Below are 23,734 nucleotides of genomic sequence, written 5' to 3' on the forward strand. Positions count from 1 at the left end.
CATAAAGCTCTGCTAAAGAGAAAGGTAAGTTATAAGGCTCGTTCCCGGTGCTCTTTTGGAGAATTCTGGAGAATAGTGCGATGAACTGGACACATGTTCAAAATGTGCACCCAGATGGTTCGCTTGGTCTTCCAAGCTGTCGCTCTGTGTGTTTACCAAAGGGAGTGAATATTTTTGTCGTCCTCTCACCTTGTTAACCCTGTTCCAGACTTTGGCCTCATCTGTATACGAGTGTATACCTGATAAGAACTTCTGCCAACTCTCTCTCCTGGCCTGTCGGCGCGTTCTCCTGCCTTGTGACTTTATCTTCTTAAAATTTATAAGATTCTCCGCAGTAGGAGAGTCGCGTAGCAAGCCCCACGCTTTGTTCTGTTTCCTACGAACGTTCCTACATTCGTCGTTCCACCATGGGACGTTTGCATGCCGCACCACTTATTTCGGATATGCATTTAGAAGCGGCATCAATTATGAAGGAAGTAAAATATTCCACAGCAGCATCAATTCCTAACGAAGACATGTTGGCCCAGGAGATACTACTAGTAAGAGTTCGAAATTTCTCCCAATCGGCTGTATCAATCTTCCATCGAGGGGCTTGTTGTGAAGGCTCAGTTTTGGTTGTTCGAAGTAGTATTGGGAAGTGATCGCTCCCGTAAGGATTTTTGGTAACTTCCCATTTAAGTTCACATAATAGAGACGGGGAAGCTATGCTAAAATCAATAGAAGAAAATGTTCTGTTTGCGAGACAGTAAAATGTAGGTTCCTTCTTGTTCAGGAGACACGCGCCAGAGGAGAAAAGAAATTGATCAACAAGACGAACTCGTGCATCGATACGAGAGTCGCCCCACAGACTGCTGTGTGCATTGAAATCACCAAGAACAAGATAGGGTTCTGGCAATTCGTCTATAAAGGACTGAAATTCATGTTTATGTAAGTGGTAATGTGGGGGTATGTAAAGTGAGCAGATGGTGATGAGTTTGCTTAGAAGAACAAGTCGAACTGCTACTGCTTCAAGGGGCATTTGTAGCTGCAAACGTTGACATGCTATGCTTTTGTGGATTACAATGGCAACACCGCCTGATGATGCGATAGCATCATCGCGATCTTTACGAAACGTAACATACTGTCGGACAAAGTTTGTGTGTTTCGATTTTAAGTGTGTTTCCTGTACACACAGCACTTTTGGATTGTGTTGGTAAAGAAGTTCTTGGACATCGTCGAGGTTTTTAAGAAGGCCTCTGACGTTCCATTGTATGATTTGTGCATCCATAATGAAAGTAAATTGGTGCTGTGTGTACTAAAAAAAGGAAATGTTGCTTTAGATTACAGAGCCCTTTCCAGGCCCCGTAACTCGGGATTTGTCCTTTCTGAAGCGGTCGAGGGAGCCTCGCCGCTCCTTAGGCATTTGGTGCGCCGTCGGGATGGATGTAGTGTCCATTGCCTCTTGTGAGGCGCGGGACACGCGCTCTTGCGAGCGAGAAGTTTCGCGAGAAAGTCTCTCCACGAAGGACGAGACATTTGCGCCCACCAGCCCGAAGGTCGATGGGGCTGCCTTTGAGGATGAGGCAGCCTTGACTGCACCCGCTGTGGGAGCTGCTGGTGGGCCTGCGGGTTCACTACGCGTAGCGCAGGCTGCCACCGAGGACTGTTGCGGTGCCGGAAACCCTGAGGTAACCGGGCCTGTTTGCTGGTTGGGTGGAGTAGACTTAGCTCCTTCCACCGTGGGGGCAGGGGCCACAAGCGACAGCTCGCTGCGCGTGGGCTGGGAAGGTGGCAGTAGCCGCTGCGACGCTGCCCCTTGACGCGCCGCATCATCATAAGTGGTCGTGTGGAATGGTGAGCACCTTTTGCGTGCTTCCCTGAATGATATGTTTTCATGGACTTTCAGTGTTAGAATTTCTTTTTCTTTTTTCCAGCTTGGACAAGACCGCGAGTACGCTGGATGGTCACCATCGCAGTTAACGCAGTGAGGTGTGGCCTCGCAGCTGTCAGGCATGACCTTGTAATCCACACTTGGCACAGGTGAGTCGACCACGCCAGCTCTGCGAACCATGGCCGAATCTTTGGCATTGGTAGCAGCGCCTAGGATTTGGGATATATGGCCTTACTGCTATCTTTGAGTAGCCTGTTTCAATGTTTGTGGCAAGATGCTTAATTCAAAGGTATCAGGTGTTTCGTGGGAATTTCTTTGTTGTCCCGTCTCATAACGATGCGCTGCACATTCGTGACGTTTTGCTCCTTCCAACCTTCCAACAACTCGATTTCCGATAGGTTGATGAGGTCTGCTTCAGATACTACCCCCCGTACTGTGTTCATGGACCGATGCTGTCAAATGGTAACTGGGACATCACCAAAAGTAACAAGCTTGCCGAGTCTGTTGTGCTGCTCCTTATCACGTAGCTCAAGCAGAAGGTCCCCGCTTGGCATTTTGGTGACTTTGTAGCCAGGGCCTAGCGTGTTGGTCAAGGTTTTCACAACTACAAATGGGGATATGGTTCTCGCTAGTCTTTCAGCTCTTTCACTATGTAGTACTTGATATCGTGGAAAAATGTCTTTAGGCCGGGTGAACAAATTCAAAATCTCACCGGTGCGTCCCCTCTTCTGAGGGAGACGATCAAGAAGCCGAGGAAAAGCGGGCGTTCCCATAACAATTTGGTGTGCTTCGGCAGCAATGGCAGCCACCCACCACGGAGTCCAACAAGGGGACGCTGCAGCACTTCACGTGTAAGGATGCCGGCGCCAGCCGTACATTGCCGCTATAACCTTATATATAAACCCAAGAGAGGGCACCCACACAAGGTTAACCCAAGCCGCCTATGAAAAGTGAGTAAATAACAGAAGAGAACAGGTGACAGGACAGTGAGGACAGAAAAATAGAGAAGAAATAGATCGGAGAGGGGGATAGGAAAAGGCAAGTAGCCGATTTCCCCTGGGTGGGTCAGCCCAGGGGTGCCGTCTACGTGAAGCAGAGGCCAAAGAGGTGTGTTGCCTCCGCCGAGGGGCCATAAAGGTCCAAGCACTCAGCATTGGCTCAACCCCCAGGATCCCCTTTTCCCCGGACACGGCTAAGCCGCGCACAGCTATACGCTGAGGGTCCAACCCTCATGTGCTCGGGTACGTGGTGTCGCAACACACCAAACGCCTGCTTACGCAGACGCCCCTGCGGGACGACATAGAATTGTTCTGCTGCAACGAAAGCAGGTTCTTGAGGCTTGTAGCGATTTCGCTATTGTGTGAGTAACATGTAGGCATTCATGGAGAGAGTGAGGTTACATTGTGGTATTATTCCCAACTGCGACTCGTCTACAACGGACTTCCTTGGGAAAAAACATCCAAAGATACGGGGCTACTTTAGAGTCAACGATCGCTACCAATGAGTTATCGATTCGATTTGTATGTATAAATCAAGTATCATATACAGCAAAGCAGCAAGCTTTATTTATCAACAAAGGTACGTGAAAGAGCGACATGTATTCCGAACAGTTTTAACAGCTTAACTGTTTCAGAAAATACGTAAAGCGCTCGTCAATATTATTTGGGGAAGTCTTCCGGAACAAGCTCCCACACTATCTGAATGTTGTCGTCCGCGACGTATCCTTCACGCTCAAGATCATCGAAGCTGAATGAACTGCTTACTAAACACACGGCTCGGTTACTTGACTCTTCGGGTCTTCCAAAGTGCTGGAGTGAATCTCCAGCTTGCACTATTAACTGGAACTGCTTCTCTCTCGATGGATGTTTGACGGTCAACTGAATGTTCTTATTGAAAGGCCACGGGAGAAATTCGTCGATCACTCCCTTGTGTAGCTGTATTAAAGTATGCAATAACACATGCTTCCCATGTTTTCTTAGGGAAACTCCTGGGGACAAGTGATAGCCAGAAATGTACATATTTTCACACTTGTAATTACGACAGCCTGTTGAATGTGCGCTGTTTTTGATTGCTTTCAATCCCTTTACAAAAAACTCGTATCGCCTAATATTGATAGTGTTTAGGGCCAGTTCTTTCTGCTTTGTTGCACCATCCTTTCCATCACCAATCTTACCAGCACTTTCTGCCAAATTTCTACAGATTATCCTCATAGAATCCTGCATCAGGTTTCCAAAGGTCTCCAGCTTGTCGGAAACTTTCTTGAGTGCAGCGCTGTCAGCCACCGAACGTTCCCGCAATTCCGCTTGCAGCGTGATTGCTGTATTTTCTTTCAGTTGTTCTACGGCTCGCTTCGTGTCTCTTAAAGCCTTCATCTGTGCTTTATTTGAATTGCTTGTAGCCTGTGCAAGCTCCTGCAGCTTCTTCATTAGTCCGATCAAAGTTTCCTGGATTGCTTCAGAGCAGGATATCCTAGCTGGGGTTTGAGATGCAACGTTCTCAATTGTTCTACTTGATATCTGTACTAGCATTTCTTTCATCGAGTTCATGCAATGTGAAATCTCGTTGAGGCAGTCACTGTGGCTGTTATTATCGCTAATAACTTGGTCTAGCCTGTCTTTCATTTCACCTACTCGCATGTCCATGTTTGCATTCAGAGCCATGATCATTGCCTTGCTCTCACTATCGGTAGTTTGTGGAGACCGGGACATCGCAGACAGCGCATAATCTCTGCATTTGCTCTGTAGATGCGCGCACATATCTCTACGAAGCACGATCTTTGAACATTTGGAACACGACGAAGAGTGGTGGTCACAGTCTTCGCAAAAATGCTTGATTTGCTCTGATGCAGCTAAAACCATGTCGCAGCCATTTTCTGCATTCCAACATTTTACCTGAAACGAAAAAAAAAACAAGCATGTCGAGCAATCTCGCATATTAGACGAAGATATATATATATACAGCATATACCAGCTCACGTTAGCCAAGGTGCTTAATGAAAAATAAGAACACTTAAAGAAAACGTTGCACGATACGATCTCAAGACCAATAGTGTTTAGTCGTGAGAACACTGACGACAAAGCATGGTAGGATTTTTAATTGTATGTGGCACCATCTCGAAATACTTCTTTTTTTCGTTGAACAGCTTGCATAAAGTTAGACGGGACATGCTATACAGTACTCATCTATTTGCTAAAACACTAAGTTGCACCTTCAAACTGTGTCTATTATTCAAAATGTTGCCTAGATCGACTTAGCACGAAAAGACATATTTGCAGATGTGCCTTAGCGAAATAGTGCTCCTACGGGAGAGCACTACTTCGCTAAGGCACTACCCTGCTAGCGAGAAGACTTGCTCTTGCAAGATATTATTTATATGGCGAAAAGAAACAGTTTGAAAGTGAAGCTAAACATTCACGCCGCCACTGCCGCGCAGCTTAGTGACCGCTCCTGCCACATCACTGCTTCGTCTGGTGCGGTGTCGCTTCTACGGCTGCGCGCCGCACCGGTGCGGCTCAAGTTGGGCGCCGGGGCATCTGAAGATAAGAAAATATATATAACCATTGCGTTAATGCATTTAGTCTAAATAGTTTACACATAACTGCTCCCGTTGGGAGCAGTTTGGTGTACCCTATATTACCTAAAAGCATTATAGCCATGTTTTTCCACACACACAAAGAACAACGAAGGATGAAGATAATGTTGCGAACAAAAATGATGGTAACGGACGTTCACAGCAAGCACGGTTTCAGATTCAATTCGCCCTAAAACAATTTGCTTCCTATTACGACAATTATTTTGACTGGGAGAATACCTTTAATCAAAGTTATCTCTCAACATCATTGTCTCCACGCAGTGACATTTCGGTCGGCATGTGCTTAAAAATTACCCTCCTGTCAAGCTGCTGGCTTGCCGCTGAACTCCTTTGCGGGGGGCTACGACAATTACTCGACCCTGTGGTGGTGGTGGCTGAGTGACTAGGGCAATCTGCGGTTGAGAAGTGATGAAGGGTTCAATTCTTGATCGAGGGGGCAGCCACATTCCACTGATGGTGGAATTAAAAAAGAGGCCTCCACTTGAAATCGCTGAAACACAGACTTCCTGGGCGAGTTCGGGGTGAGATAGGGGCGGAGTCACTGCACACCGCAGTTTATCCGTCGCTCGTCCCTTCAGAGGAGTAGGAGGAGCATTGGACTGAATTTCTTTTGCTGCACTCTCTTCGGGATCGGCCCACATTTTACTTACGATGACGTGGTAAATAATGCGAACTATTTTCCGGGATTGAACAGGTCAAGACGACGGTTCTATTTTGAGGCACACCATTATGGGTGAAGGGCGCCCGAGGCGTAAAGGTTACGGTATCGGGCTTCAGTGCTAGATAAGAGAGAGAGCAACGCAGCTGGAATGGGCTCTAGATTTTCGAGGCTGTGCCTGCAAACGTATTACTCCGTGTACCCTACCGTTACGGAAGAGTTCTTCAGGAAGTTATCAGCTCTGCGGTAAGATTGCCAACATCGGATTCAGAGCTCGACAAGTCACTTCATTTGAAGAATTCCTACAACGCCATACCACTATCTCGTTCACCCTAACGAAGAGAGTGCCCGCCTGCTAAGCAGTTGCGCAGCTGCCCGAGGAGTAGCAGCTGCCGCCGTCGACGTCGCCGCCGCTGGGGTGAGCAAAGCGTGAACGCAACAACGGGAGCCTAGGCCTATCGTCGAGACCTAACGAGTCAGTCTGCTGGAACAATGGAGGTGGTGGAGGTGGAATTAATAGAAATTGCACCTGAGCATTGCAATGAAGAATCTGGATGGCTGACTAGTCACAACAACAAGAATAAGCATCGATGGCAGCAACAAGCAAGCTAGCCGACGCAAGACTCTGCGAGAGGAATGCAACGGTTAGAACTAAAGCCCCTATATTTATAAAAGTAGCGCCATCCACTTCCCTCCTCCTCCGTTCCACTATCGCGCTCGGCGCGACCAGCGCGATCGAGGCGCGATATCGACAGTGGCGCCGCCTGCGTCGGGCCTGCCGTGGCAGACGACAGCTAACGCGCTACCAGAGGAAATCCGAGGAAAACTTCGATCGCGCCCTGCGGAGACTTTATTGAGGCGCGATTTTGCTTCGTCAGTGAGTAACTGGTCTTAATAATGCCGTTTTGGAAGTAGCAACGCGACGATGCGAGACGGCGCAAATATCAAGTGTGCAACAAGCGTTTGCGCACGCCGGATGGTAAACAAAAAAAGCCTTTTGCCCTCGCCTTGTCGGTTGCGGCAACTTAAGGCGCAGCAGCATGCCATCACAACGAAGTTCTTGTCCCTAACACGTTTGATCCGTTTGTGCGTACAGCACTTTCGTCGCACAGGCCCGAGAATGGCAGTCGGAGCGCGCTGGAAAGAAAAAAATATACAAAAGCGCGACGCGAACTTCCACGTGACACGGATTGGCCAATGGGGGAGCGGAGGAGGCTGGGGCGACAGGAGGCGGCTAGGAGAGGGCGAGGAGGAAGCGCCGGGGTGAGCGCGGTGGCGGCAAGATCTAAGAATGGCGCTACTTTTATAAATATAGGGGCTTTAGTTAGAACAACTGCATATCACCGATAGACCAAGAATGCCCAAACTACCGGACTATCACAAAGATCGTCATCCGCCATAGGATGGTCTCAACGCCGCCAAGGTTGGAGAAGCCCCGATCAGAGACGCAATACACGCTCCAACAGGACTGCGGATAAACGACACAGAAGAAGACACGTACAAAACGGACATAGCAGGCTACATTGTTATCAACGGCGCCCAAATTATGCAAAACGCCGAGAAATGGTGCAAGCTTACATCTTTAGAAATTGAAGGAAAGCAATACGCTGCAACCGCATATGCCACTTCACCGGACGACACAGTCAATGGAGTCATACACAACATACAAAGTGTGTATCAAGAACAGATTAGTGAAAGACCGAAACCGCTACATATTTCAAGCACGAAGACTGGGCAAGACGGACTCCGTGCTCATCGTATTTGATGGGAAGAAAGTACCATTCCAAGTTCACTACAGAGGGGCCGAATATAAGTGCCCACCTACCCTGACGTACACGATCGAAAAAAAGCAGGTTTGTTACCAACGAAATGCACGGGTTGATTTATTGCTCTGTGTGAAGGCAAGCAGAGAGCTTGCAACGATGCCCCATCGTCACGAATTCTAGCACACGCTACCAGCCTTGAGTATATGACTTTTTTTTTTCTGAAATTTCGTTCTTCACAGGTAAGAAAAGAAGCCACCCTAAAATGATCCAGAAGGCTGCGCTGCAGATGTGGAAGTTGTTTGTAAAGCCGGAGATGCACAAGCTCTTGTGACGCCAGGCCCTGCTCTAGGGCGGTGCGTGTGTTGGCTGGTTCGTGAGTTTTCGAAACATTAATGAGAATTACACTCAGGTTTCTGATTGGTTTCCAGTCGCTGGCAGGGTGCAGGAATCACGCGTAGAAGCCAGCACTCCGCGTAGCGACGCTCGAATAGCGCGGCTGAGCAGTCGCGGCGGCCAACCGGGGAGCGGCCGGCTAAGCGTAGAGACGGAGGACCGTCGGGGGAAAGTAAAGCGGAGGGCCGGATGTCACTGCCACTTTTGTTGTGTTTGTGTTTTACTTTTAGAACAGCCATAGTCAGGAGAGTAATTGGCAATGACTGCAGGCCTGACGTAATCTGTAACCCGTTTGACGCAGCCAGTGGGAGGCATACATAGTTGGCGCCTCCTGGCCGACACACGCCAAGGCGTTCTGTGCATACGCCCCCTATTGCGTAAGGGTCGACTGACAATATCGACAGCTGAATACTGTCGGCACAACGTGGCATTCACCGCCCTGTTTTAGTAGAGTATTCGCAAATTTATATGCGAACAATTTAAAAACATCTACAACGCCTCCTTTCATTTCCAGTTCATCCGCATTTGCAACAATGACCTAATTCGTAATACAGACTAGCATCCTTCGCCGCAAACGACCAATTCCAGAAAAAAGGTTCTAGCACAAGAGCGACAGGGAAAAAACAAAATAAACTAAGAAAAATACGTCTTGCCTCCGCGAAGTAAACGAAACAAGAGCATACCTCATTAAAGAGTGCGAGTAAGGATAGTAGGATAAAACAATTCATAAAGTAGTGCTGCAATATAAGCACTACTTGCTACGCTGAACGTTTCTCATTGTGCACAAGGTACATAATGTTCAGTCAGTAGTAAGCGTAACCTAGAATTATAGCCAGTTCAAAGTAACATCAGATACGTACCGAATATCGCGTCGAACTATTTCCTTTTCTTGAAGCTTTCAGCATGAAATGTCACTTAATTGCTATGTAATATTTCCATCTTTCTTGTAGCTTACACCTGATTCCTACTATCTGAGAGCAAATCACACCTATTTCTAACAACGCATGCCAATTTTGCTTTTGAGTATACTCAATAAACTTTGAGAAATTGATCTGTGTAACATTATTACACGCATGCTTTTCCTCGCGTTATCCCACCTTCCGCTTGAGCAGGTTCTCCAAAGGAAAGTCCCTCCATTCCGCCTCTTCTTCAAGAAACTGGTCACCGTCGAGTGGACAGGCGCGCCCGTCGACGAGTGCGCACTGCTCGTAGCAAGTTTTGCACAGCACGTGTCGACAAGATAGAAAAACGGCCACTCTGGGCAGCACTCCACACGCGTCGCATATCCTGTGTGCAGGAATACGCTCGACAAAGTGCAAAGGTCGCCAGTCAAGTTCCTGGCTGAAACCGCACAGCGTGTACCACTGTCCTTGCGAAGCCATAGCGAACTGCTTATACGTCGACAGGCAAACGCCAGTCCGACGGTTCTACGGAAACGCTGCGAGCGCTCTGCCGTCTCAGCTGTTGCCAAGGCTACTGTCAGTCTGATAATGCTACGGCCATTTCCCGATTGTTCAAGGCGCCGCTCGCGAATCGGCATACATCAGTCTGGAAATTATCTACTCGCCTACCTGCGTCAATGTAGTGACCGACAATGTTATCGCGTTTTTCGGGTGAGCGCATTGTGAAGATCCCGAACATTGAAACTAAACGTCAAGGGGCAGCCTACATTGGGGGCTCGACTGCCAAATGAAGTAACCATTGGACGAAGAAAAAAAAAGTATTGTAAAGACCGTCTGAATATTTTAAAGCGAAGCGTTCTTTCCGAACGTTTTCGAACTTTTCTGACCGTGGCTGCTGGGTGCTGCTGCTGATTGCGAATAGCTCGCACAAAATAAAATTTGATTATTTGCCCGAATGGTGGTATCGCACCTCTCTCGCCAAGGAAAGCAACCCTATGTTCTATTCATTAGGCCACAATATTTTTCTTCGAAAGTACAGCCATTAGGCCACAATCGCACGTATACATCTATCGCACGAACGCCAAGTTGTTCTTTAAAGACGGTCACCGCGTGTGTCCTAGTGCTTAGCGCGTGTGCGTGAAAGCGCATGCGCGCGCTCCAGTTTTATTGACGCCCAAGACGCAGGAATGAACTGGGCCCATTTATAACCATTAGATTACCCGCTCCACGCAACCTTCGCTGCACATAGATTCCGAGGTGAGCGTTTGACCATAAATTGTTTTTAATTTAAAATCATCATCATCATAATCATCATCAGCCTATATTTATGGCCACTACAGGACGAAGGCCTCTCCCTGCGATCTCCACTTAACCCTTTCTTGAGCTAGCTGATTCCAACTTGCGCGTGCAACTTTCCTAACTTTATCATCGCACCTAGCTTTCTGCTGCCTGGTATCCATTCTGTAACCCTAATGGTCCACCGGTCATCCATTATACACATTACATGGACTGTCCAGCCCCATTTTTCATCGTAATGTCAACTAGAATCTGGGCTATCATCGTTTGCTCTCTGATCCACACAGCTATCTTCCTGCCTATTAACGTTAGGCCAAACATTTTTCGTTCCATCGCTCTTTGTGCGGTCTGCAACTTGTTCTCGAGATTCTTTGTTAACCTCCAAGTTTCTGCCCCATATGTTAGCACCGGTAAAATGCAATTATTTTACACTTTTCTTTTCAACGACAGTGGTAAGCTCCCAATCAGGATTTGGTAATGCCTACCGTATACACTCCAACCCACTTTTATTCTTCTGCAAATTTCCCTCTCGTGATCAGGGTCCCCTATAAGTAACTGACCTAGATAAACGTACTCCTTTACACACTCTAGAGCCGGACTGGCGATCCTGAATTCTTGTTCCCTTGCCAGGCTATTGAACATTACTTTTGTCTTCTATATAATAATCTTCAACTCCACTCTTACACTTTCTCGGTTAAGGCCCTCAACCATTTCTTGTAATTCGTCCCCATTGTTGCTGAATAGGACAATGTCATCTGCAAACCGAAGGTTACTGAGATATTCGCCGTTGATCTTCACTCCTAAGCCTTCCCAGTCTAAGACCTTGAATACTGCTTCTAAGCATGCAGTTACTTAAAATATGGCCAGATAAATTCACAATTCTGATGAAGCTACTATCGCGGTAAAAAAAAGCCAGTGCATTTTTTACAGCGAAGCTGTTAAGGGCTCAACTTTCGATCATCGCGTCCGGCAATAGAAAAAAACTCTCATTGGCCGTATGCTGTATGTGCCGTAAAGTAATATTTAGGAAGTTCATTAATAACCTTCTTATATATCTGTATGTGTTTTTGGATTTCTCGTGCTAGCAATGTCCGCCTCTCCGAATAATCCAGCTCAAGGATAAAATTATGTTATTTGCAGCAGGCGACATTGAAAAACCGGAAAACTTGAAACTTATCACGCAGTATACAGAGACACCTCATCCGGAAATGTCAGTGCGGTCTGCTTCAGGTTCGCGTTAATGGCGGTGTTGCCACGTCTCGTATAAGTACAGCATCCTTTCCACTCGTCTATCTTCGTTACTCTCGCTATGGTGGCCTGGAAGCCTGAATCCAACCGAGCGCTGTGGCACAGCCTTGAGTCGTGTACAGTGAAATTTCTGGGCATGCGTGTCCTGCAGTGATACCAGAACTTGTTAATCAGCGACATCGCAGCGGAGATTAAGAGAGCAGCGACGGAAAGTCGTCGCGTGATAAGTGAACACAAGGAAAACGAGGGTCTGTGTGTGTAGATACCACACCGCTTTGCGCTCGCCAGAAATTACCTCCGATATAAGAGGGGCACAACTTGAAATCGGCTAGCGCAAGACAGGGGTAATCTGAGATCGCAAGGGTACGCCTCAGCTCTGCAGTGGTCATAAACAAAGGAAGTGATGGTGATGAATATATCGCCTTTGTGACGAAAAAAAAAAGGTTTGCCAGGAATACTCGACAAGGGAGGATAGAGAATTGCCTTGTCCTGTCTACACTTCCCGTTTTTCTCGTTCTTCGGGCATGCAGCTGTATAGCACGCCTAGATTCAGGAGCAATGTGCCATTATTTACTCTTTTATTTATTTATATTATTACACTTTTGTATTTATACTGAATACCTTTTTTGGTGAAATTTGGGCGGTTGAGATTGATTATCTAAACGGCGGACATTACTGCCACCTAAGGTCCAAATGTGTAGGGCGCTATAATTAAAAATATTCACTAGTGCCCACTACACTAGAAACTTCACTACAGCACCACACGGATCAAGGGATCTCGCAAGACACATTTTATTCACTGACCAAGAGTCATGACTGGTTCCATCAACTCAAGGCAGTCCAGAAGGCCCACGATGCGGCGGTGAGGCTTGGCCTTCCCGTCCCGACGTGGGAGCCGCCCGCGGTCCTCCCTCCATGAAAATGAGGGCTGACTACTTCAGGACCTCGATAAAGTTTACTACCTACCTACTAATTGCCTTCCGAGTTATTAACCTTGTTTCATGCTCAAACAAAAATTTAGCATTTTTGAAGTCACGCCTGGGTAGCGGAAATGCTGAGACCGACGCGAATACTGACATCTCCGTTCCTATTAACAGTTTGACATCAGCCTCCCTTTAAGAGTTCGGAACTGTAACAGCTGCAACTCCAGTGCATATTTTGCACATGTTAGGGACGAATATCTCGAATGTGATGCTTCTCCCAGGATTTATGCTATGCAAATAGGACTTAACTACGTATCGGTTTGAACTGCGCCATTTCATCAGTACAGAAAAAGTTAGTGCGTCATTTTAATTAATGCATTTGGATGTGTCATGCAAGTGATGTCTACCTCTTTATGCAACATAGTTGAACCAACCAAAATGAGTTTTCTTTCCCAAGGTAAAAAAGAAACGAGAAGCAGAGGCGACATTGTTCACTGCGTAATGCAAACATCGCGCGATAACATAGACGCGTACATGTGACCACTCGCTGAGCATCCGTTTGATCGCCGCATGCAGACGGCATTGGCTTCTGTTTTATAGTGTACAACGCGAACATATTCGGTTGTTCTTTTTTTTCAGGATATGCAGCATACAAGCTAAGGGCTTTAATTCTACTGGAAAGGCAAGCGCTGCGTCTCAGCCTCGGGCTGCCAAGTTTTGTGGCTAACAGTGTGCTTTATCTAGAGTCTGGAATTATTCAGCTTGAATCCAGATTTAGGCAACTTACTGTACTGACTTTCCTGAAGCTTTACGATGCATTTCACTCCCATTTGCAGCTCGTTTTTATCAATTCTCCTCAATTATTTTTCAGAACAGGTTGGCGGCGTTACCGACTGCCCCAAGTTATTTTTGTTCAATCGCTGTTATCAAACTTCCAGTTAGTCTACCGAGCCCGATTTGTCCAAAATCTAATTCGTTCAAGGTAAAACTGACTGTTGGTGATATTATTTCAAAACACAAAAAAACTTCTTCCTGCGCGCATACTTCACGGTCTCCTTCAAGACCATCTTAGCCAATTTCCGTATCACATAGTTATTTCTACGGACACATCACAAAATTTCGAGAAGGCAAGTGTTGGCACCTTTTTGAATTAGCTCAACTGGCCTTTTGCTCTCCGTCTCGCTGATTACACTCCAATATTTCTTGCAGAAATTCTGGCAATTATTCTGACCATCCGAAAATTGTGTCCACAGAATTCTAAAGTAATAGTGGTTTGAGCATGCGCTTTCGGTCTGTACACATTTAACTTCTAATAATCAGTCACACCTGCTCAGTATATTTTCGACTCTTGCCCCGGAAAATTTATCCGAAGTCCGCTTTGTCTGATTCTCCGGACATAGTGGAATCTTTTTTAATGAATCAGCTGACTCGATCGCTTCGACATCACTGAATGGTCTGGTCATAAATGTTCTTCCTGATTTCTCTTTTATAACAGGAGCTAGATTTAAACGCCTTTTATTGCTGAATTGCAGTGAATCATCCATACTTTCTGCAGACGATTTTCAACATTTCAAACTTCCGTGGAACACAAGTAAATGCCTTTCAGGCTAATGTGAGGTGACGCTGTCAAATTTCCGCTGCAGAGTTCCCCGCCTAAATTTTTATCGTCATAGATCTGGTTTATCAATCACTGATACCGGCGCTTTTCGTAATCAACCAGAAACCATTGGCCTTTTTTTTATGTCTTGCCACCGCTTCTCCTCCTTCCGTAGAATGTTTCTGATATTTCCAAGTAGTAATCGGGTTTATCACTTACAACACCAAATATTTTGTCTTATGGGGCCTGTCAATTAAGTACAAGCCAGGGTTCCATGATCACGGCTGTCCAGAAATTCATTAAAGCATCCGGAAGGTTACACTGCTAGGGCACGGACCGTGGGACATGTTATTTGATTTTTGTTTTTGTAGTTAGTTTTCTCTTCATTTTTATTTATTAAGTTTATGCATAGGCCCTTTCACAACCTGTGTTAGGAGTTGGTTGCCAAACTCTTCATTTTGATTGTTCGCCTTTACCCCTTTTGAACGTTGTTGGGTGTATGGTTTATTTCATCCAGTGTGGCCAATCCTCCTCGTGGGTACGACCTATGTTTTGAGGCAAGAACAACAACAACGACACCCGTCTCACTGAGATTCTGTTTTTTGTATAGCTGTTCTAGTTTGGAACGCTACATTTTGGCGCAGCGGACAGCTTTTGTAGACCAGTAATTTGAGTGACATTTTTCGTCGGTGACAGTTTTCGTCATCGGAGCCTGTTGTTTTCGCCCGATACCAAGTGCACGGTGAGCCAGCGACGGACCTTCCTGGTGAAGTTAGCTCTACCAGGCTGATCAATGTGGTGCTGCAAAAATCTGCAATAAGCCGCCAAGCCCTGGTTCAAACAGGATCAGTGACAGCGAACCTACAGCTCCAGACATTGAGCCCACTCGTTCTGGAACCCATAGGCTGTGGCTCAAAGAGGAAACACCGGCCGGGAAGGTGAGCCTGGTCTTAACTGTTATCGAACAACTGCAAAGGCAAATGATGCAACAAAGTGAAATAATGAGAACTTTGGTTCAACCGCTTAATCAACAGAAATAAGCTCGGTATATTGTAGAGCTGGATGGTTTTGAAGGAGACTCGCAAAGTGCTCCCTATTGGCTGTGGTTTTTCGAGTACGCCTGTGACAAAAATATGTGGCACACCGACAACAAAAAGATTTTGAATATGCCCCGCTATTTGGGCACTATCTCCAGAAAATGGTATGATGACGTGCAAGTCATAGATCATGAGCCAACATGTTGAGAACTGTGAGAAAGCATCTTTGTAGCGGCTTGCCAAGGCTACACAGTAGAAAGATGGGATGCTGCACTACGGTTCAGATATACATGTGGCTCTCTGCTTGAGTACTGTCTTGAGAAGCGTCGCCTATTGTATTCGGCAGAACCGAAGCTGCCGCCTCCTGCAGTTGTAGCTTTGGTAACGCAAGGATTGTGTATCGACATCCGCAGTCAAGTCAACCTCAAAGGTCCAAGAACATTTGATGACCTTCTGAGCTGTCTACAGACCGCAATGCCAACAATTAAATTGAGCAGACCATCAGGCAGTACAAAAGAACAACTTGATTTTCATAACCTGAATGAACATCTAGAGCATGGAATATTGAAGAACATCTGGTACACCGGAACGTCGGGTCAAATGGAGTGCGTCTCTATTGGAAACACGTTCAAGTATTACAGCAGGAGGTGTAATCAAAAGAAGTCCGGAAGAGTGAAACGGTCTGCGCTGGATGCACGAAAGAAGACGAAAGGGGAACTAGGGAAGAAATGAGATTAAATGGCGGACGACGACCGGCTCCCTGAGATTGTGTTTTGGGGGCGAAGCTCCTTAAAGCGGCACCCGTTCGTCCCTCGTCGTAGTCGTAGTGCGTAACCAGTCTGAGAAAAATGAGAAAAAAAAATTCCGAAGTTGTGTCCGTAGCGCGGAATCGAACGAGGGACCCCTCGCTTCCGAGCGCGCGGCGTTAGCCCACTACGCCACGAAGCGGCCATGGACACACGCACCATGATGGCAATAAATACCCAACATTAACGAAAGGCCGCGTTTCTAGCGCGTTACGGCCCGTGTAAGAAGCTGGTGTAAGACGATGTGGCCTCTCCGCCTTACCTTCAACGCGTTTCGAACGCGCTGCCCAAAGCGGTGGCAAGTCAAGTTCAAGTCGAGGAGCGTTTATGAATACGGGGGGTATGCTCTCTCGGCAGTCATGTGATGGCGTCGGCAAACGCGGTGCACGTTCCGGCATGTGTAAATGGATGCGTAAGACGCTGTGGCCGCTCCCCCTTACTAGAGAGTACTGCACGTTTCTAACGCGTTTGTGCTAGCGTCCCGATCCGATGATTCCCTCCGGAGCTTCGCCCACTCATCATCATTCACCCGTGGATATGCTGTGAATTTTTTTGTGTGTAGCTGTTCTAGTTAGGAACGCTACAAATGTTAAATGCTTGATACAATTTCATGGGCAGGTACTAGTCTCCAGTCTTAAAAACGCTAGACTTTGCGGTCGTAAACGTTTATTTCATTTCACAGCTTGGAATAAAGGTGCATGAGCTGCCCATGCATATCCGATACTGAAGATACCTTTCGTAAGCCGCCAATTATGCCGCAGAATCAAGAACCACCCCTAGCTCTAAGACGAGAGTGGTACTAAAACGTACTGTCAGCAATACTCGCGATAGTATTCAACGTCGCGCGACTGCAGGTGCGGCGACGACGCCTTGGTGTGACCCAACTTTGAATTTAATTTTATTTCTCGTTCATTCAAACGAGGGTAGGCTGAGACTAAAGGCATAAAGCCTGACAAAGGTCTCAGCCCCCACGAACGACAGGTTCCTCGCGCTTCTCGCACTTCTCGAACTACTTCTCGCACTGTTGCAAAGGCGGGCGAACACACCACCGCCGCTTCTGAGGATGTGCGCTTCTTCTGTTTATTCTTTATCCATTTGTATAAAACAAGTAGGTGCTTTTCTCGTCGCGACGAGATTTTTGTTTTTTACAGTACTACTACAAGATGGGAACGCGTAACCGGCAAACGGAGCACGCCTGAGATGGCCTCAGGAGCACACCTGAAATTATAATACAGCAGGTGGCGCCGGATCTCCAGGGCACCCAAGGGGCTGCGGAGGAGGGGGTGATCAAAGCTGGAAGCAGGGCGGTCCATGTGTTGGAACCGCCAAGGCCCGGATAGCAGGCCTCGCGTAGAACGCGCAGGCCTCGGCGAGCCCGAACACAAGGACCAGCCCGAGTTCTAGCTTTGGTGTTCCCATTGCCGCTTTGGTGTCCTGGAGGCACCGCTAATAATTTGAAATATTGACACGTTGTTACAAATAGAAAATAAAAGCGATTAAAGAACTATAATCACCCCGAGGCACCAACCTGTGACTCAGCGCTACCGCGCTTCTGCGAGGAGAATGACGAAACGCCACTGAGGAATTTACCGAAAGTCGCAGATGACACGCTAAGTTGCGCGAAATAATCGCTTTTGATGGCGGATGGGTCAATGAATGAACATACCACTGGAATTGCTGCGATAAAGAGCGCCACCACGCCGACTAACGTACGCAGACTTGATCGATGTGGACAATAGCAGTGGTGGCGGCCGCGTGAACAACTTGGACATGCGCAGAAAAGATTTTCCGGCCGCTTTGGCCTTTCCGCCCGCTTGCCGCTTCCCAAGTGTGAACGTAGCCAAAGCCATACCACCGTCGACTTTAGAATCTGGCCGCTTGGCGAGTAATCGGCACTGGTGTCACGGGAGGGAACTTGAAACTTGGATGCCTTGTTATTGCTTGCTTTCCCGTGTGTTTGCGCGTGCGTTCGTGCTCACTGTCTCATACTTGCGCGCGCATCCGTTCCGTCCTTTGCATTGTTGCAGGAACAACGAAGCATGAAGCATAAGAAGCTTTGAGTTATATTACTCACGGTTTTCTAACTGTGTTTTCGTCGTGGTTTGATAGGAAGGTAATTTAAATTAAAAAATATATTTTATACGCTTTTAAGTGCCAACACCACCGTGTGATTATAAGACACGCCAAAGTGGGGCACTCCGGATCAACTTGGACCGACATGGGGGTATTTCACGTTCAACTTAATCCAAGCACACAGGTGTTTTCCGCATTTCGCCACATTGAAATGAGGCCGCCCTGGCCGGTATTTCATCGGCGAACTCGCGCTTGGCAGCCCAACACCATAACCACAAAGCAACCGCGGCTGATAATTTAAATTTTCCAAATTACCCTTTTCACAAGAGCTTTTCCCCACAGCAGTCACGTGCCTTTGTCAAATGTCGCCGAAACACGGACGCCGATTCAATGAGGCTCTAAAAAACAAAAAAGAAAGGAAAAAAATTCAGCGCTAATACACCTACGATGTATCTTTTGGTAGGAAAAAGTATCAAGCACTCATATTAGGCCAGGAACGACAAAGTATAGGAGGACGGAGCATGGCTGGTTTCGCTGTAAGCCGCCGTCGCTACCACTGCATTGTATTGGAAGTGAATAAAGCTAATTCAAGCCTAGCAAATTTTCGCAAGGCATCCACCTCTTACTTAACGCTTTCAAAATATTCCATGAAGAAAGCTGGATAAATTAATCGAATTTTACGCATAGTATACACCGTTATACAAAAAGCGCCGCACAGCATCTTTCAACTTGTAGAAACAAAATTGCGAACATTCACAGCCTTATAATTGAAATTCATTCATTATTAAATTCATTCGTCCATTTAAAACAGCAGTATTGCCGTATTTCGACCTTGCAGTGGAATTATGTACATTATATATATGAACAACTTTCCTGCACGGAAAACTTAGGATGTCTGAATATAGCTGACATGAAATTAACATAAATACCTCAAGTCCATCAGTTTTACATGCCAAAATTACGATACGAATATGAGACGCGGGGGACTGTGGAATGAATTATTTTTACCACTGTTGTGCCTCAGGATACCGTTTAGGCCAGGCATCCTCCAGGCACAGGAATGAGTACGTCCGGCAGTAGGAGCGAAATAAAAAGGGTTTATTTTACATACTCACGCTGGCTCCATCTTTTGCAGCCTACTCCATGTCACCATCATCGTCAGTCTATATTTATGTCCATTGCAGGACGAAGGCCTCTCCCTGTGATCTCCAATTATCCCTGTCTCGCGGTAGCTGATTCCCCCCAACTTGCGCCAGCAAATTTCCTAACTTCATCACCCCACCTGGTTTTCTACCGTCTTCGACTGCGCTTCCTTTCTCTTGGTATCCATTCTGTAACTGTAATGGCCCACCGGTTATTCATTCTACCCATTACATGGCCGGCCCACCTCCATTTTTTCATCTTAACGTCCACTAGATTATCGGCTATCCCAGTTTGCTCTGATCCACACCACTATCTTCCTGTCTTTTCACGTTAGGCCTAACAATTTTCGTTTCATCGCTTTTTGTGCGGTCCTTAACTTGTTCTCGAGCTTCTTTGTTAACCTCCAATTTTCTGCCCCATATGTTAGCACCGGTCGAATGCAATGATTGCATATTTTACTTTTCAATGACAGTGGTAAGCCCCCAGTAAGGATTTGGCAATGGCTGTCGCGTGCACTCCAACCCAACTTTCTCCTTCTGTAAATTTCTTGCTCATGATCAGGGTCCCCTGTGTGTAATTGACCTAGATAAACGTCCTCCTTTACAGACTGTAGAGGCTGACTGGTGATCATGAATTATTGTTCCCTTGCCAGCCTATTGAACATTATGTTTGTATTCTGCGTAATAATCTTCATCCCTACGCTTACACTTTCTCGGTTGCCGTCCTCAATCATTTGTTGTAATTCGTCCCCGTTATTGCTGAATAGGACAATGTCTTCTCCAAACCGACTGTTGCTGAGGTATTCGCTGTTGATCCTCACTGCTAAGCCTTCCCAGTCTAAGAGCTTGAATACTTATTCTAAGCATGCAGTGAATAGCATGGGAGAGATTGTGTATCCTTGCCTGACCCCTTTCTTGATAGGTAACCATCTACTTTTCTTGTGGAGAACCAAGGCTGCTGTGCAATCCTTGTAGATATTTGTCAAGATATTCACGTACGCCTCTTGTACTCCTTGAATAGGCCATGCCTCTATGACTGCGGGTATCGCTTCTAAATTAAATGCATTTTCATAATCTATGAAAGTCATATAGAGAGGTTGATTGTACTCCGCAGATTTCTCTATAACATTATTGCTGACATGGATATCATCCATCCTAGAATATCCATTCCTCAAGCCAGCCTGTTCTCTTGATTGGCAGACGTCAAGTGTTGCGCTGATAATATTGGAAATTATCTTGGTGAATATTTTATACAATACTGACAGTCTATAATTCTTCAATTCGTTAACGTCTCCCTTCCTATGAACCAGTACAATGTTCGCGTTCTTCTATCTTTCTGGCACAGTTGAAGTCCTGCGGCACTGCGTATAAAGGGCTGCAAGCTGTTCAAGCATGATATCTCCTCCATCTTTAGGTAAATCGACTATTCCATCTTCTCCAGCAGCTTTTCCCCTGGTCATGTCTTTCAAGGCCCTTCTAACCTTATCGCTAGTCATAGAAGAAGCCTCTGTATCCTGTTCATCACTACTGCGAATGAAAGTAGCCTGGCAGCTCTTGGAACTGTACAGGTCAGTATGAAATCTTCCGCTGCTTTTACTATGTCATCGCAATTGCGGATGATATTACCGTGCGTATCTTTCAGTGCATACATTTTGGCTTGTCCTATGCCAAGCTTTCGTCTCACTAATTTCATGCTGCGTCCATATTTTACGGCTCCCTCAATCTTTTCCACGTTATAATTTCGGATATCTCTTATTTTCGCCTTGTTGATCAGTTTCAACAGTTCAGCGAATTCTATGTGATCTTTCGAGTTCGACACTTTAATGTTTAGCCCTTTCACTATTGCCACTCCATGTAGGAACACCTTAAATGTCTGGGCTCACTACATGTCAGCACACGTCAGCTCACGCTAACTGCACCAAAGGTGTCCGCTTTTAAAGTAGTTCATTGGAGTAAATGATAAGACGAAGGAACCTGACGACTGTCTGTGCAAATCACAATCGTCGAACCGTTCGCCAAATTACTCCCATTACGTCGCCCCGTTCGGTAGCACTCCACCTCCAATGTTGCGCGATCGCCCCCGCATACGAGACAACCACGTGACTAATTGTGAACCTGAAGTCGACGCAGTTCCCATAGAAGTCCTCGATGTTGACTCTTTGCATCACTTAGTGGCAGGCGCGTAGCCAGGGGGGGGGGGGGGGGGTCTGATGGAACTTCAGCCCCCTCCCACCCGAAATTTATTCGTGCTGTCGTGCACCGCCGACCAAAACAACCACCGGCGCCGGGAATCATTGTAGATTTTGTCTACAATGTCTTTTTGACGCTCGAAAAAAACATTTCGGCACGCAAATTGCGAACTTGGGCTGGATTTCGTGGCAACGCCCATGCATCTGGAGTCGCATAACGTAAGGAGCCCCAGCCGAGCACAAAGTTTCAAGGGCTTTTCGATAGCGAGCTTGCGCGTCGCGGCATCTTGCAGCGGCACCGGAATCTACGGAGCGCATGGATTTCAATTCCGAAACTTGATGGATATGAAGTTCTCATAAACTTTTGACGCGAAAGGTGCACTGACACTTCCAAAGGCGTGTTTCTGATTTTTCATTCTGGAACTTTGTGGGTTTAACGTTCTTATAAACTTGGGCCAACATGCGCGCACTCGAACGCGCGTATCTTAGCCGTTCTAGAAATGGAAGCACGCGCTCGCAATCTTCCACACACACGAAAATATTAAATATCACCGTGACTGTCAGCTGCCAGCTGGCATATCGGATAATTTTCTCCAAACATTTTCGGGAAGCGCGCCCAATGTGATCGATCAGCTGGGCCAGGGCAGGCAAATTAAAATAAGAGAAAACAGAAGAAATTTCACGGACTATTAAATTTGAGACAGTTCTCTTTTTGCGGGTGGCAAGGTCTGGCTCTCCGTGGCGATAGGGACACTGGTCCTATGGATTTAAGCGAAGCCCCCGCTGAAAATACTAGTATTTCCAGAGCGCTTCTTCGCACGCGAGCTGATTGTGGAGATACATATCCGAAGAACCATTTGGAAAGTTGCCCCAGTAATGCCTTGTATTTAAACCAGATGTACAAAACCAAATTATAGGAATTTGTGGTGAAATTATCAAAGAAAGCCTACATGTAAAAGTGAACACTGCGGGCTGCTTCTCCGTACTACATGAAGAAACGACGGATATTGCTGGATTCGAACAGCTTACTGTTTGTGCAAGGTACCGAAACAAAGACGTCAACGATATCGAATGAAGAAAGGAAGGAAGGAAAGAAAATAAGAGGTGAAAGGCAGAGAGGTTAACCAGGTTAATTGTCCGGTTGGCTACTCTGCACAGGGGGATGGGGTAAGGGCAGAAAAACTTAGAAAACAAGAGAAGATTAAAAACAAAAGAAAAAGAAACGTATCTGTCCGCACATTCTATAGTTTTTGACTAAGTCCCGCTTATTTTAAAAAGCGTACGAGCGCTTTTAAAGCAGTTCGTTCTGACGTCGGCTCGGGACTAGGGACCAAGAATTCTGGCTTCCGTAAGGGGACGGCTGTCTATCTTGTCGAGCGTGGTGCTGAGGAAACGATATCGAAGTGTGTTTAGGTTTTAGCACAGGAATAGATGCCCTCTATCATTTAGACTGCAGGTTATAAGTACATGTGTACAAACTGCTGCAGATTCTAGTCACCCTTCCAGTGCCACTGCCAGCGCAGAGAGAATTTCAAACATGAGATTACTAAAAAACCACTTGCGCTCTACAATGTCTGAGGAACGCATGGATAATTATGCTGGCGCTTCTATACGCCCACAGAGACGTCGCCATCAACGTGTCCGAAGTTACTGAACGCTTCGCTAAACTTCCCCGCCGAGTGAAGTTTATCTTTTGGATAGCCAAGCAGCAAAAATCAATGCATGTAAAATATCTGTTCCTTCACGTTCCTATATAATCTCATAATTATGAAAACGTATGACTGTTCATTAGCTTTTATAGCCACAGAAATTTTCACCATTTATTGTAAGAGCATGGTTATCAAAATTATGCGAATACAAAAATTACGGGGACATCAATAACCAATTTTGAACGACCTTGCTCATTGAAAGCCCAGCACACGCGGCGTTTCCCCAAAACGCACTCGGATGTTGGGTAAATCAACTTGCAGCATCATCTGTGGCTTTCGTTTGGCCCTTTCTTTCCTTTTTAGCTGCACGCTTTTACTTCTTTTTTGAAACGAAGCAAATACCCTTCTTTAATTTTGGGTGCAGAATAATCGTTGCCGCTGTGCAGGCAGGTAAAATACGCATTTTCTTATTGATTTCTGCATTCCTTTTCTATTATTCTAGCCACATTGTGCTGCCGCGACCGCAGCATGGCCCAAATGCATATCACGAATTCTGTTATTATAGTTTTCTTCCTGCCTGGATCGTTTGTCTT

The 23,734-nt window shown here is 46.3% G+C and overlaps 1 protein-coding gene across 2 annotated transcripts in view; it reads right to left on the reverse strand.

The window, feature by feature from the left end:
• Positions 1-3,415: 3,415 nt before the first annotated feature.
• Positions 3,416-23,734, reverse strand: part of LOC119465198 (TNF receptor-associated factor 6-like) — a 204,389-nt gene continuing 184,070 nt past the window's right edge. The window contains exons 1-2 of one of the 2 annotated variants that reach the window (XM_037725995.2): positions 9,377-9,735; positions 3,416-4,761 (exon numbers count right to left, since the gene is read on the reverse strand). In XM_037725995.2, coding sequence (XP_037581923.1) covers positions 3,529-4,761; positions 9,377-9,661 — 1,518 coding nt within the window. In that variant the 5' untranslated portion in view covers positions 9,662-9,735 and the 3' untranslated portion in view covers positions 3,416-3,528. Of the gene's footprint in view, positions 4,762-9,376; positions 9,736-23,734 lie in introns of those variants that run through there. The other variant, XM_049655548.1, reaches the window with a different exon arrangement.

This window comes from Dermacentor silvarum, chromosome 9 (assembly GCF_013339745.2).
Source record: "Dermacentor silvarum isolate Dsil-2018 chromosome 9, BIME_Dsil_1.4, whole genome shotgun sequence".
Classification (NCBI taxonomy): Eukaryota; Metazoa; Arthropoda; class Arachnida; order Ixodida; family Ixodidae; genus Dermacentor; species Dermacentor silvarum.